Genomic DNA, 14925 nt, shown 5'->3' on the forward strand with positions numbered 1-14925 from the left:
GATCTGTCCAAAAGTGGATCATTACTTTCTGACAACCGAGCAAGGAGAACTGGCAGCCGAAAGGTAAGTTGAGAATTTTTGCACGAGTTAGTCATGTGTAACGCATGTGACGAGGGTAGATTACCAATACAATGTATGGTAAATATATTGCTTTATATTATCTCCTCTTGTTTATTATGTTGGTTGTGTTTTTTTGTAGTCGTAATTATTTATTTGCATGACATTAAACTTCTGTGAAACGCAATGAGGTAGAGTCTGATGCATCACCATAATTGTTGATCATGATAGAAATGAGTGAGTGGCTGAGCGGTTAAGACAGTGGAACCATAATCCATAGCCATAATATCGGCAAGGGTTTGAACCTCACTCGCTCCATGGTTCTGGTGGTAGAATGAGTCTTCTTGGATAAGGACTATAAACCGTAGTTCCAGTGTACAGAAATTTGAATTACTCCATGAAAGAACCTAGTACATCTTTTGAGACGAGTAGTGGGGTTACCCCGGTGTACTAGTTAACACAGCCACTGTCACACACAGCTACTACTTTAAAAGTAGGCCTTCTTGTAGGCCTCTGTATTTTTTAAAATGTATTCGCCTAAATCGGTGGGCAGTATAGGGAAGTTATCATTTTATTTATTCAATTTTCTGCCATATACAATACAAAGAAGACAGAACAAATATAAAAGGCAAGGAAAGACCAAACAGGTGCTAAACACCTATGCAGGTCAACCCAGAACAGAGCACAGAAAGAAAACCAAAAAAAATAATTAAAAATTACGTTCTACAATAAAAGCATCTACACACATTTTCAATATCAAAATTATTTTTAAAATACTAAATTGATAACGTTTCTCTTTCTACAGACTGAATCCGATGATGTTGATGTAAAAATGCTACAACGTCTCCAATCCGCAAGTATCAACAAACTCGCTGTTTTCATTGCACGTTACAACTACACGCCCTCTTCTGACTCGCCAAATGAGAATCCCGATTCAGAGCTTCCACTCAAAGCGGGCGAATACATCTATGTATATGGAGATGCAGATGAGGTATTTAGATCTACTTTATTTGTCCTGGAGAGAGAAAAGCAACAAAATGGGATGGAGTAGGGGGTAGATCATATTCAAAAACCTACAGTACCTGTAGTTCTCCTCCTTTGGAACACCATTATTCAGGGGAAACCTCTTTTTAGGAGACACCTCTATTAAGGGGACACTTTCCTGTATAATGATTGAAGGGCAATATATTTGTTGACACTATGACCCACCCATATTTAGTGGACCCCTACACTTCATTTTCTCCTGAAGTTGTCCACTTCATAGATGTTATACTATAAATCCCTTAATATTGGTCATTTTTTATCAGTTTTATTAAAATATCTGTTAATACAGTGTTCTAAATATTTATGGAAGATATAAGCAAGCCACAATACAGTATGTTTCATTATCAGCTGAAAATAAAGCATTTACAATTTTTCTTCTATGAAGATCAAATTTAATTTACTTAGACCTTTGGACTATTAGCAATGAGGTCCCTTGGGCAGTAGCTTCTCAATCAACCTATTTTCTATGTCAATATAAATAGCCTATATATTAAAGTAAGCTTTATGTGTGTTAATCTTGTTACTTTTTAACCTGAATTTCGGATTTCAACCATTAGCCAAACAAAAACTAATCTTTTTTGACACAGGCTTTAATTTGGATAAATTGCAAAACTGACAAGTTACAGGTTTGAGGCAGCATCTCAGTTCTCAACTTGGCATGTCTGGAACTAGGGTTGAGATTTAGAATTGAAGTCATCCCATTAAATTTTTAACTGTTTATAATATAGTAACTCCTCAACATTTTCCAATCCTGCTTACAATAAAGACCTATATATAAACTGTTTAAAGATCGCAAAATCCGGAGTCCAAAAACTTTGCTATCAAAAATGTTCACGTAAATACTTTATGCTAGTTTAAAACACATAATGTTTTTTTTTACATAAAGCTCTGTCCACACTATGTGATGTGCCCATATATAGACATGATGATGTCATAGCACTACCATATTTGGGCACATCACACTATTTTTGACAGAGCTATTTATTATTGTTTCAGGATGGTTTTTATGAGGGTGAGCTGATGAGCGGAGAACGCGGCCTGGTGCCAGGAAACTTTATTGAGAGAATCGCTGGTAAGCTTCATAGACAATCTACCATTTAATTTACGAAACCAAACAAAAACTTTAACGCCTGTGGGTTATATATTACTATTTTTCCTATTTCCCCTCCGCAAGAAATATTGTATGTTTATTTAGTGGCAATTAAAATACAATTTCCTATCCATATTTTTAATATTTTAAGTAGCATTATCATATATTACCAGTTGTTCCTATTTTTTTAAACACAAAATTGTTAATTTTTCCAATGTTAAATATTATTAATATTGTAGAAATATATACCATTTATTTATAATATTATACCAATTAAATTCGCATGCTTTTAAATATTGAAAAATTATTTATTAATACTCAGTTATTTTTTATTTATCTTTTTCATTTTTTTTGCAACTAAAAATGTCCCCAATGTTTAACCCTGTTTCATAAACTCTATGTTATTGTGTTGATTTTTATTTACAATATTTTTTTGTCGTGTGACTTGTCTCTGTCCAGACGCCAAAGATTTGCTTGACAATCCAGGTAAATGTTTGTGAATGAGTCTGTATTTTGAAGTCTAGTCTGCACATTGATGCTAATCGCTCAACCATGCTCATAGCATCTAGTGCATGAAAAACGAACCAATCCATTTAATTCAACCTCACTTAAACAAATGTTATTTTTGTTCATTAAATGTCAAACTAATTCATCTTGGACTTTTGGCACAGGTGACGAATTAGTTGGTTTTAGAATTTTTTTACGACAAAATCTTTGAAATTCAACAATAACCTTTCGAAATTGTTTTTCTTTTAATGCATGTCATAATATAATTTCAAAAAATGTGAAAAGAGCAACCTCGATTACTTAACAACATTAACCAAATGTATTGCCCATTATGATTGATATTATTTTGGTAACATTTATGGAAGTTTTGATTTTTTGTTTTCATCGTAATTTCTATGAAGGTCAAAATTCAAGACTTTTTCGTCTTCTGCTATGAGTTGTTATGACTTGTTCATTTTCCATGGCACAATACACATAACATTATTATGCAACATTCCAGTAAAATGCTCTTTGTATCAAAAGATTTGTTGTGAAATTTGTCATATATTTAATCCTACACACTTCTCCTACACATTCACTTCTCTGTTTATGTGTTAATGTTCAGTGTATGTAAGTCTTACCATCATTGTCACCATCATTGTCATCATCATTGTTACCACCATTGTCACCATCATTGTCACTAGCATTTTCATCATTATTGTCACCATCATTGTTGCCACCATTGTCATCATCATTGTCACCATCATTGTCACCATCATTGTCATCATCATTTTCATCATCATTGTCACCATCATTGTCACCACCATTGTCAATTGTCACCACCATTGTCATCATCATTGTCATCATCATTGTCACCATCATTGTCATCATTGCCATCATCATTGTCACCATCATTGTCACCATCATTGAATTATTTTATTATTTTATTGAATAAACATTCTCTAGCTAAATATAATTATATATATATATAATAATATAATTTAATTTTGAGTAGGATAAGTAACAATACGTAAGAATACATGCCTCAAGTTTTTTTGTGCAAAATATATTTAATCTATAATAGTAAAATCTCTATTCTGAATTTTATTTATTTTTAGTTATTTTTAAGATAAAAAATAGTGTTTAATTTGATTTTAACATTAATTTATATAACAATAGTTTAGTGTATTAACTTGGTTATGATACCTTCTTTTGGTTGCATAATTTAATCATTATATATTAATGGTAACATATTGGCAGTGGCTAAACCCAGAGCCCATGGCATGAGCAGCCTTTGGAAAGCTAAACAAATGGGCCTTTGCACCCTCTGTTATGCCATTGCATATTGGGATACTAACATAGGTTGAGAAGGTTTATTTTTATGATTATTTCACACATTTTCATTGTTATTAAATTGTGAAAAACTTCTAATTGAATGCCCAAAAATGCTTTTAAAATCAATTATTTAATTAAAATGATGTTGCATATCATCATTATCATTAGTTCATTAAGGGATGCTAAATTGATTCAACCCTGATTTGTGTGCTGGACACATTATAATTTAGTATCATTTAATTATTACAAATCTGTTTTAATCAATTTATTTTTGCTTTTGTTACACGTTTGTCCAATAAACTCACACAACCACTCAGCTGTATTTTCACTAATGTTTTAATTTCATTTGCACATTGCATGTTGATTTTACTTTGATCATGCAACAATAACCTAATTTATTAATGGTTAACAATAAGCCTAATGTATTGAGGGTAATTTGTGTTGCCTCATTCAGAGATCCAGAATTTCATTTAAAAAAAAAATTGATCCTTTATATAATAATACATGTATAGTAATTGGGTCAATAATTTTTTCTGGATGTCTTTAATTGGGATTTCTGTATAAATATCTGATTTTTGAAAGAAACCAATACAAATCATTAAGCCTATTGTTGAATATTCTATTCTAAAAATGATTTAAGCATGATTTTAATATGAGGTTGACTAAAATATTGCATTTGATAGTATGATAGCTTTTCTGTAATGCTTGACTCTATAGATGGTGCTGTTCCTATGTTAGTGAATACGAATCATTCGCAAGGGTCTGAAGGTGAGGAGACTAACACACAGTAGCTATAGAAACTAACCTCATTTGTTTTGTTGTTGAATCCATGCATAGCCCTTTTGCCTGTGATCACCCTGCGATCATCCTGCGATATAGTTTATCATCTGTCTGAATGCTTGCGCTATGTGTATCCATTTTAAATTATCTGCTACAGTATCACCTCTTATATAACAACTTTCTTGTCATTTTATTAGAATATTGTTGGTCACATGATGTGCAATAATACATACTATTTAACGATCATTTAATAGTACTTTTTTTTAAAGAATAAATTGTTGGGGGATATGACTTTGTATAGTTGTATCACCTTATATGATGCAATAATCTAATTTATGTATTGTCCCTCTGAAAAATAATTTTTTTTTTTTTTTTATTGAATATGCCATTTTAATGTCACATAATAGTTTGACCAAAAATTGGATTTAAACAAAATATATTTACCTGAAAAAATGTAATTTAAAGCAAAAAATAGTCAAATTAGCTGCAAACCAATGGATTTTTGGTTGAATTTAACCATTTATTATGTTATTTTATAAGTGAAAACATTATTTTTTTTGTTTTTTTTCTACGGAAGTGATTAACTTTATTAAAACTACAAAATTACCTATTCAAAGTTGGATTTAATTAATCTTCATTTTTCATGTTTTTGGGGGACAATCTTTAAGTTATACCAATATTCTCATCACAATTGAAATTACATCATTTTCTATATGAATAGTAGAAACCTCCATTAAGGGGACAACTTTGTACAGTAGTTGTCCCCTTAATAAATACTGTACTTTGCTGCAATGACCTGTAGTTGATACCCATGTTGTTTAGATGTAGTGCATTTAGTAGACTTTAGATTTGTGTCTTGTAATGTTGTAGTCTGGCATTAATACAATTTTATAATCATAATCCAATGACATATATACAGCACTCCATCATGACATGTAGAACTCACCATGTTTTAGAGTTCATTTTCCTCAAGAGTTTTTATAGCAAATCTCCACATTCAAAAACATAGGGGAATGTTCATATACTGATTTGATAGCTTACATCATAACAGAATTACTCACACACAGTTTAGTCAACATCTCAGCATCAGCAAATGCATCAAAATAGGGACATTTTTATTTATTTTATTTCTACCGAGACGGCAAACTTATTTCCATTGTGGTCCATTATTAATATGTTTGTCACATTGTGGCTCCTATTCGGGGGACAGCCATAAAGGATGCTTCATTGGGCCTAATACGTTTATTTTGAAACATTGAATTGTAAACTTGTTCCTTTGAAGCTCATTCATTGTCATATCCATAGATGTTTAGTTTAAAACATTTGATACATTTATTTAACACTGTATATTTCATCAAATTTATTATTATAGCAAAACATTAACATTGCTACTGTTTTATAATAAAGATTAGAAAAAAAAAATTGTTTAAGTTAATTTTTAAAGTATGTGTACTTATTGTATAAATCAAATTGTAGAAGTATGTGCATTATAATTACCTTTGGTATTTACAAAGTTTAAATTAAATTACATCTTGTTTAGTTTACTTTCTAATTCCCTTCTTTTTCCCCTCTTGTTCTAATTCTTTAACCTAAATATCATCATCACAGATGAGAAGAAATTATTGTTAAGAAAATATCTAATTTAATTATTTAATTCCATCTCTATTTATATTACAATAGATCCTTTATTAGAATTCCAAGGAATCGTGCATGATTCTCTTAGTGATTCCCTCGAGGACGATTTTGACCGAGATTCTCTAATGAGTTTTCACGTTATGGAGAAGGACTCCCTCTCGAGTTACCCGCAACTTGCGACTCGAGAATCTTTAAAAGGTTTTTTACACACCAGGATATTGTCATTTTTTAAACTTTATTCTCAATGTCTGTAAAACAAGGAATTTCACCTTTTTATATCTTCATAAAATTCTCTTTATCTTTAATTTTCTACTTTTACTAATGACTGTGTTAGTATTTTTTTCGATTTAAATGAAAGAATTTCTAAACGGAAACAAGGTCTAACTATAATATAAGATGTAAGTGAAGTTCCTTGCTTTACAAAACCTTTTGGAGGGTATTTTAGGTTTTTTTTTTATCACTTCTGTTTTTCTTTGCAATATTGCAATTTATTCGGATTTTACCAATTTAGAAGAAAAGAAATATCTTATACTTTATAAAAGCATTCTTTTTTTTGGTGAATTAGTGTTCTACATTTAGGGTATTTCTTATTATTTGATATATTTCTATCCTGATTATTTTATTTTTTAGCCCCTTAATGTACTAAAAAAATGTTAAGATCATCCTTATAGAAATAACAGTAAATTATAATTAAATAATTTTACTAGATAAATATTATACCATGTTTGTAGTTCACAGTTTAAAAAGATTTAAAGAGAACTTACCCAACATATCATATTTATTTTATTAAAGTTGGCCATATCCTCTATAAAATCATTCTATAATTATATCATATTCTAAATACTAAACTATATTTTACTGAAATCTATATAAACTCAAATTAAAATATATATTACCTAATGCTTTTACCAAGTGTGAAGTCAAATTTAAATCCTTTTAAATTTTCAATTTTAATTTACAAAAGACTCAGCCTTCTAAATCCTTTTAAATTTTCAGATTATTAGCTAATGATTGTAAATAGCTTATGCTTTTGTATGTATTAAAGTTAATGAAAGAAGATAAATTAAACATTCCATTTAAAGTGGCCTTTTTTACAATATATGTTCAATAACATGAGTCAATTTGCTCCAATTTTAGCTAAATTAAGATATTAAAGAAACCATTTTGTATATACCTGCATATTATAATTTTACCAATTCCTCAATTACTGGAAATTAGTCCTATACCCAAGTATTTTTAGTATATATTGTATTTCTTTTGTTTTATTTTTATTCAATTTATTTTAAAACACACTTTTGAGTAAGATTTTATTTGGTGAAGTATGTCATAATTTCACTTCAAATGGTCCTTGTTTAGAACACACAATATGGTGTTGGTGGAACTTCAATGTGTACTGTATATACTATGGTGTTGAGGTCTTCATTTATCTGTTGTTTTAAAATATATTTCATCAATATTTTATTCTGTACATCATTATCAGTATAATGATCTAGTTGTCAATATTATCATTATCATCATCAATCTTCATCATCATTAAGTATTACAATTATTATCAATAATTTAAAATCTAATGCTCTGTCTACACTATCAAACTAGTTTGACAAAAAATAGTGTGATGTGCCTAAATATGGTAGTGATATACCCAAATATGGTAGTGATCATCATATTTGCACATCACATTTTTGTTTCTCATAAAGTTTGATAGTGTAGACAGAGCTTTAGACATTCCAATGATTATCAATAATTTTCAATCTGTTCATTCTATCTAACAAAAAATAAAGCTTTAAACAAATAACATTTTTTTAAATTTCGCACAGATGATCTAAACTCGCAATTGAGAGATTTAGATTTTAACAGTAGTGAGGAAGACGCTGTCAATAAAGTAAAGCCCAATCAATGTAAGTTATTAACATCATATCTGATTTAATTTACATTATCTACAATTGTGAATTTTGTTAAGCCTTGTCTACACTATCAAACTTTATGTGACAAAAAAAAGTGTGATGATGATGTCATATCACTACCATATTTGGGCATATCACTATATATAATATCATTACTTATTTTGTCTAACTATTTTGATAGTATAGACAGAGCTTTACACCTGATTCAATGCGTCAGTTCTTTTAGAATTTTCTACAAAAATTCAATAAATAGAAAAAGTGATTTATATAGTATATAATGTTATACATGATTGAAAGACCTTAGAAAGATATATTTTAAATGTATGTTGTTTAAAGAGACATTCACTTTAATTTTCTTCATTTTCGAGGAGGAGAAAAATTACCACCTATATCATAGGGCAATGATTAGTTTACTATTGGTAATCCTTAGCCACATGTGCCTAAATACATTGAATAAAAAATTAAATATAATATAAAAAATTAAATACAAAATAAAATATAAATAAAAGATAAATAACTCTATAAATTAGGTCGGTTTAAATAATTGTTCTAAACACTGGGAAACCAAATTTCATGTTAGACTATATTTGTGGTTTATGACCAACGAAAGAATGATCCTAAAATCTTGTTTTTTAGATGATGCACATGCTCGAAGTGATCACCATGGCGGGAGCGATCTTGAAGACATCATCGAAGTTGACGAAGAAGACAACGACAACAGCTTGTTCTCAATTAGTGAGATTGGTAACGAGTACAACATGAACGGTAAGAATTGAAATATTTCATTTATACTGGGCGACCTCTTCAGTCAAAGACTGGTCTCCCTGAGGGCCCAGTTATGATCAGTGGATGTGATGTACTTGTACACCAGGGTCCTCCTTACTCATCTTGAAAGATGTACTAGGTTCTTTAAAGTGCACATGAGCTAGATGTGTACACTGGACCTACGGTTTATAGTCCTTATCCAAGAAGACTCGTTCTACCACCAGAACCATGGATTTTTTTAACAAAGACATCCATTGTATTTTGCTTTTGTTGTCTAATTAATAACTAAATTGCTCTATATCTATACATTTATTCATGAATTGATAATTTTCTGAGAACCAGAAAAATATGAATATTTTTCCATAACAAATTTCTTTTTGTATGTTGTATAATTAATTTTCTCCAAGTTTACATAATTGAAGATCAAAAAGATTATTTATAGTTAAATATTGATTGATTGTCCATAAATTGTTGCTATGGTTTTATCTAGTTTTACATAATTGGTAATATGAGTTGGTACTGCATTGTGTTCGCAGACCTAGAGGATAATTTTAAATAAAACTGTATATTTTTTACATATACAGTATATGCAAAAAATAAACTTTTATTCGAAGTGTGAACATGTGTCAGGTCTCACATAAAAATTTGTTTGAGAACAGATAACCCCTTGTGGTTTATGTGATCATAGCTAATATACAAATAATGAATGTTTATGAGTGTGATGGTACAAATAATGAATGTTTATGGGTGTGATGGTACAAATAATGAATGTTTATGAGTGTGATGATACAAATAATGAATGTTTATGAGTGTGATGGTACAAATAATGAATGTTTATGAGTGTGATGGTACAAATAATGAATGTTTATGGGTGTGATGGTACAAATAATGAATGTTTATGAGTGTGATGGTACAAATAATGAATGTTTATGGGTGTGATGGTACAAATAATGAATGTTTATGAGTGTGATGGTACAAATAATGAATGTTTATGAGTGTGATGATACAAATAATGAATGTTTATGAGTGTGATGGTACAAATAATTTCAAAAGGTGAAAGGGGACAGTTTTTTGGGTCCCAATAGTGTCTTAATATAGCTCTACTGTATGTTTGTATATAAACCAGTGTGATTCTTTACTTAATAAAATATATTGTTATTTATATATATATATATTATATCATTGTTTCTGGGAACATTCTTCTACTGCTGTTATTAGTTTTAGAATACACAATAAGAAACAGACAATATTACTTTAGAATTGAGTTTCAGAGGTTGCCGTTCAACCTTGTTTATGTAAACTTATTTTATACGCCACATGTAATCTGATGATTGCCAGAATAAAAAATAATGACATGCCTTCTACTTACAACGTAAGAATTACGTCAACACCAACTCGCTTCGTACAAACACAATCCCATTAAGAATGATTGATCAAGTCGCATACATGTTTAGTACACCAAGATTTGTAATACCTTAGCCAGTCGCTAAAAATATGTCAACATTGTTTTCTAATCAATTCCGACATTGTAAAACAGCGCATTGTGTGTTCATTGCTTCTTGTTGAAAATTATCTGAAAATGATTAAATGATATGTTGTGTTTGTGATGCTTTAAAAGCAAAGCAGTGATATCAAGTGACTTTACAAGGTGCCGACACAATGGTTTTTACTGTCTATTTGAGTGAGATAGCTTTTATAAAAGTTATTTTATTGGAGAAAAAAAATAGATCATAGCATAATTATTGATTTTTTAAGTATCTCCTTTTATCAGTGAAATGTCCCTTGTAGACAAGTGATTAATCTGGCTAGACAAACAATTTATCTGGAACTAAATAGAGTCACTGTGCTCATTCCTTCATTATTCTATGTTCAATCCTGCTAATTCTATGTTCAATCCTGGCTATTCTATGTTCAATTCTGACTATTCTATTTTCAATCCTGCCTATTCTATGTTCACTCCTCGCTGTTCTATGTTCAATCCTGGCTATTCTATGTTCATTACTGCCGATTCTATGTTCATTACTGCCTATTCTATGTTCAATCAAGCCGATTCTATGTTCAATCTTGGCTATTCTATGTTCAATATTGCCAATTGTATGTTCAATCCTGCTGATTCTATGTTCATTTCTACCTATTCTATGTTCAATCTTGCCATTTCTGTGTTCATTACTGCCTGTTCTATGCTCTTTCTGTCCTCTATACTTGGGTCTTGCTGCCAGGTTGTGTTCCCCCATCCTCGTAAACTAATAGTACTGCTTATTTTAAATTTATTATTTACCTGCCTAAATATTTTTTTAATGCCTTTTTTTTTAGGTATTCCACCTCCATCAAACTTAACTCTTGAACGTCAGTTCCCAACTAACGTCATTATAACGTGGTCGCATCCAAACAACTGCCCTCTGTCGTCCAGAGAATACAAGATATATGTGAATGGTGTCCCAAAGAGCACAGTACAGGGTAAAGTAAAGACTATGTTGCTGGATTACATAGATCAAGATTTGACGTATAGGATATCAGTTTGTACGCTAACAGCAGATGGTATGTCCGATGAAGCAGCTTGTACTATGATGGTTGGTAAAGGTATGTTACAATTCAGCATTGGATGTTTAAACTGTATCTGCTCAGAACACATTGTTATTGAAGGAGGAGGGTTGATGAAAGTGTGCGTACATCTGCATTTGCAAACTGGCTAGGCCCCACTTCCAGTACTTTACAATATGGAAGGTGTTGGGGGAGCGGAGTGATTCTTTCGCACCAAAAAAATCACCCCTGTGCCTCCAGTATTCTTATCCTTCAATCCTTATGAAAATATTCTTCCTTTCACTCAAAATAGATGCCTTGTTAAACCCTATTTGTATTACATACGTGTGTTGGCTGGGGAAGGGATAAGATGCAAAGGGTCTATTTGTACTTTGCAAATGGATGTGTGCCACCTCCAGTATTTGACACTCTTGATCCATATCAAAATATTCTCCCCTTCATCACAAAGCTAGCTGTCATTAATATTTTATTATTTACTCAAAATATATCGTTGATGATGTGTGATGTATTTTATAGGAGCATCAGCGTCGCCGACAAGGTTAAAAGCATCTCACGTTACTCCAGACACAGCTGATATTACTTGGTTGCCAGGCAACAGTAACTATAGTCACATAATAAGTGTGAACGGACGAGAGATGGTGACGGTGAAACCAGGTCGGCATCAGTATAGTTTTGCAGGTGTGTATTTTAGATGTGCGTTTGTCACGTAGATAATTAAGCAATCATATTAAGGTCAGCGGTGAAACGCATTACAAGTTTTGATAATTAGTCTGAATACTATACACATGCTGCAAAAATTGAGTCCAGAAATTGTTGCACACGTCATATTTAATGTAGAAAATGAAGTGTCATACAATATTTGTATTTCATTTTTTTCACTTGCTATAATGACAAAATTTATAAAAAAAATTGTTTGTAAAGCTCTGTCTACACTATCAAACTTTATGTGACAAAAAATGTGATGTGCCCATAAATGGACATGATGATGTCATATCACTACTATATTTGGGTATCACTACCATATTTGGGCACATCACACTTGTTTTTGTCAAACTATAGTTTGATAGTGTAGACAGAGCTTTACAAGCACCCGGTATAACCATGAAATGTAATTTTACTACAATTACTGCTGTACCTACATTTTGAACTGGTATATGCAATTGTTTTGAGTAATAGCAGTGACTGCCACTCAACAAATGAAATCAAACATCGTTGCAGTAAAAAATGTAGTTTCTGCAGTAACTACAGTAGAATCATTTTCACATGATCCCCCAGGAGGTGACATAGGAAGACAAAATAGTACTAGATCTCCCTTTATCTATCTTTTGAAATAAATGAAAAGAAATTTGAAACGTACATGGATTGTTTTGTATGGAAATTTCATAAAATAAAATAAATCGTAATTTTAAATGAAGTCTAAATTTCATATAACATGATGTCCCCTATATTGTTGGTGACTTGTCCTTGTAACCATGATACTAGATCACATATAGTGGCTATTGACTGTATACAGTTAGCACTTACAGACACTGCATGTTGATGCTAAAAACAATATCACTCCTGCATCCCACTACACCACTATCATATATATATATATATGGATTTTTATTTTTTTATTTCTTTTTATTATTTGTTATGTTTTGTTGCATTTTCAATTTACTTGAGAATGTTGTACTTTTCTCTTTACACTTGCAATTTAGGATTGTCACCGTCCTCTGTGTATCGTGTGACAGTAACAGCAAAACCAAGGCATACAACAAATGACAACTCAAAGCGTTACTCAACAGAAATAGAATTCAAAACTCTTCCAGGAGGTGAGATTCTTATTTATTATCTTTTATTAAACTCTGTCTACACTATCAAACTGACTGACACTGACAAAAAAATGTGATGTGCCCATATATGGACATTATGATGTCATATCACTACCATATTTGGGCATATCACTACCATGTTATAGCCACATCACACTTTTTTTATCAAACTAGTTTGATAGTGTAACAGTGCTTTATATTTGAAATTTATTGTGTATTTATCAAATTACAAGGCCATATTCGCAACCTACTTTGATAATATTTTTATTGTATGTGAATTACAATAAAATTCAGTACAAAATGCCTTTATTGTCCAAAAAATGGAAATTGCATTGCTCAAACTCTGGCCATATTCCCAACCTATTTTGATAATATTTTTTCAAGTATATGACCGGACATACAATACAATTCAGTACAAAATTCTTTTTTTTCTTATGGTTACTAAAACAGAGTTTAGTAAAATAGAGTTGTTGGATGAAAATATTAGGTTAGGTGCATGTATTCAGTTTGGGATCTACATTTCTACCATTGAATGGGACAACCTGACACAAATTATTAAACTTTTATTTATTAAATTATTCATTTAAAGATGTGTTGTCCCCCAAAAACATGAAAAATGAAGATTAATAAAATCAGACTTTAAATATGCCATTTTGCAGTTTTAATAAAGTTATTCATTTCAGTAAAAAAAAAAAACCCCAAAAATCATTATTTCACTTATAAAAAGACAAAAGAAACGTTTAATATTAATCAAAAACTATTTTTTGCTTTACATGACACTTTTTCAGGTAAATAATTTTTTTTTTGATCCAGCTTTTGGTCAAAGTGAATAACTATTATGTGACATTAAAATGACATATTAAAAGAAAATTGAAAAAAAAAAATTTTTTCGGGGACAATATCTTTAAAATAACCAAAAACAATATATTTTACTCTGGCGCAATGAACCGATAGATTGTTACAGTTACAGACGACTGTTGATTTGTTCCAAGCATCCTTAACATCATTTTAACCTAATTGACCATACTCGAGAATGTTGCTAAGTACATTGTATGTACTCAATAGTAATCCCAAAGATGGAAAACAGTTTTAGGATGAACCAATCACACAAGAACTTCATCTCGAGAAGCGGATTAGATCAGATCACAATGAGATTAAAATATATTGATTGTCTAACTGTTATTTTTAAGAGATTAAATCATATCATTTTGCAAAATTTACCTTTATATTTCTGTGCAATATTAGCTTTTAGAAATGCAGAATACTTATTAAAGTTATTGGGATGAGGATTAAGATGTACTTTAAGGGATTAGATACTCTTTTAAGGGATTAACATAGATTAACTAGAAATGGAAGGATTATCATAAAGTACAGTACTTTTTAAAAGTTGCAATGACTTTTATTTGACATAAAAACCTCTTTGTTGCAATCTGAAAAATATACTCACAAGATCTATCGGAATAATTTTTCTTTT

General features: G+C 30.6%; 1 protein-coding gene across 7 annotated transcripts in view; it reads left to right on the forward strand.

Annotated features, from left to right (window-relative positions):
* LOC144834590 (peripheral-type benzodiazepine receptor-associated protein 1-like) overlaps positions 1-14925 on the forward strand; it is a 114786-nt gene that overhangs the window by 85529 nt on the left and 14332 nt on the right. For 3 of the 7 annotated variants that reach the window (XM_078689445.1, XM_078689450.1, XM_078689451.1), the window contains 9 exons: positions 2-63; positions 863-1048; positions 2098-2173; positions 6473-6625; positions 8245-8325; positions 8968-9096; positions 11410-11676; positions 12154-12315; positions 13338-13451. In XM_078689445.1, coding sequence (XP_078545571.1) covers positions 2-63; positions 863-1048; positions 2098-2173; positions 6473-6625; positions 8245-8325; positions 8968-9096; positions 11410-11676; positions 12154-12315; positions 13338-13451 — 1230 coding nt within the window. Of the gene's footprint in view, position 1; positions 64-862; positions 1049-2097; positions 2174-2650; positions 2678-4729; positions 4781-6472; positions 6626-8244; positions 8326-8967; positions 9097-11409; positions 11677-12153; positions 12316-13337; positions 13452-14925 lie in introns of all 7 variants that reach the window. The other 4 variants (XM_078689446.1, XM_078689448.1, XM_078689447.1 and 1 more) reach the window with 4 other exon arrangements.

The sequence above is a fragment of the Antedon bifida genome, chromosome 2 (assembly GCF_963402885.1).
Source record: "Antedon bifida chromosome 2, ecAntBifi1.1, whole genome shotgun sequence".
NCBI classification, from domain to species: domain Eukaryota; kingdom Metazoa; phylum Echinodermata; class Crinoidea; order Comatulida; family Antedonidae; genus Antedon; species Antedon bifida.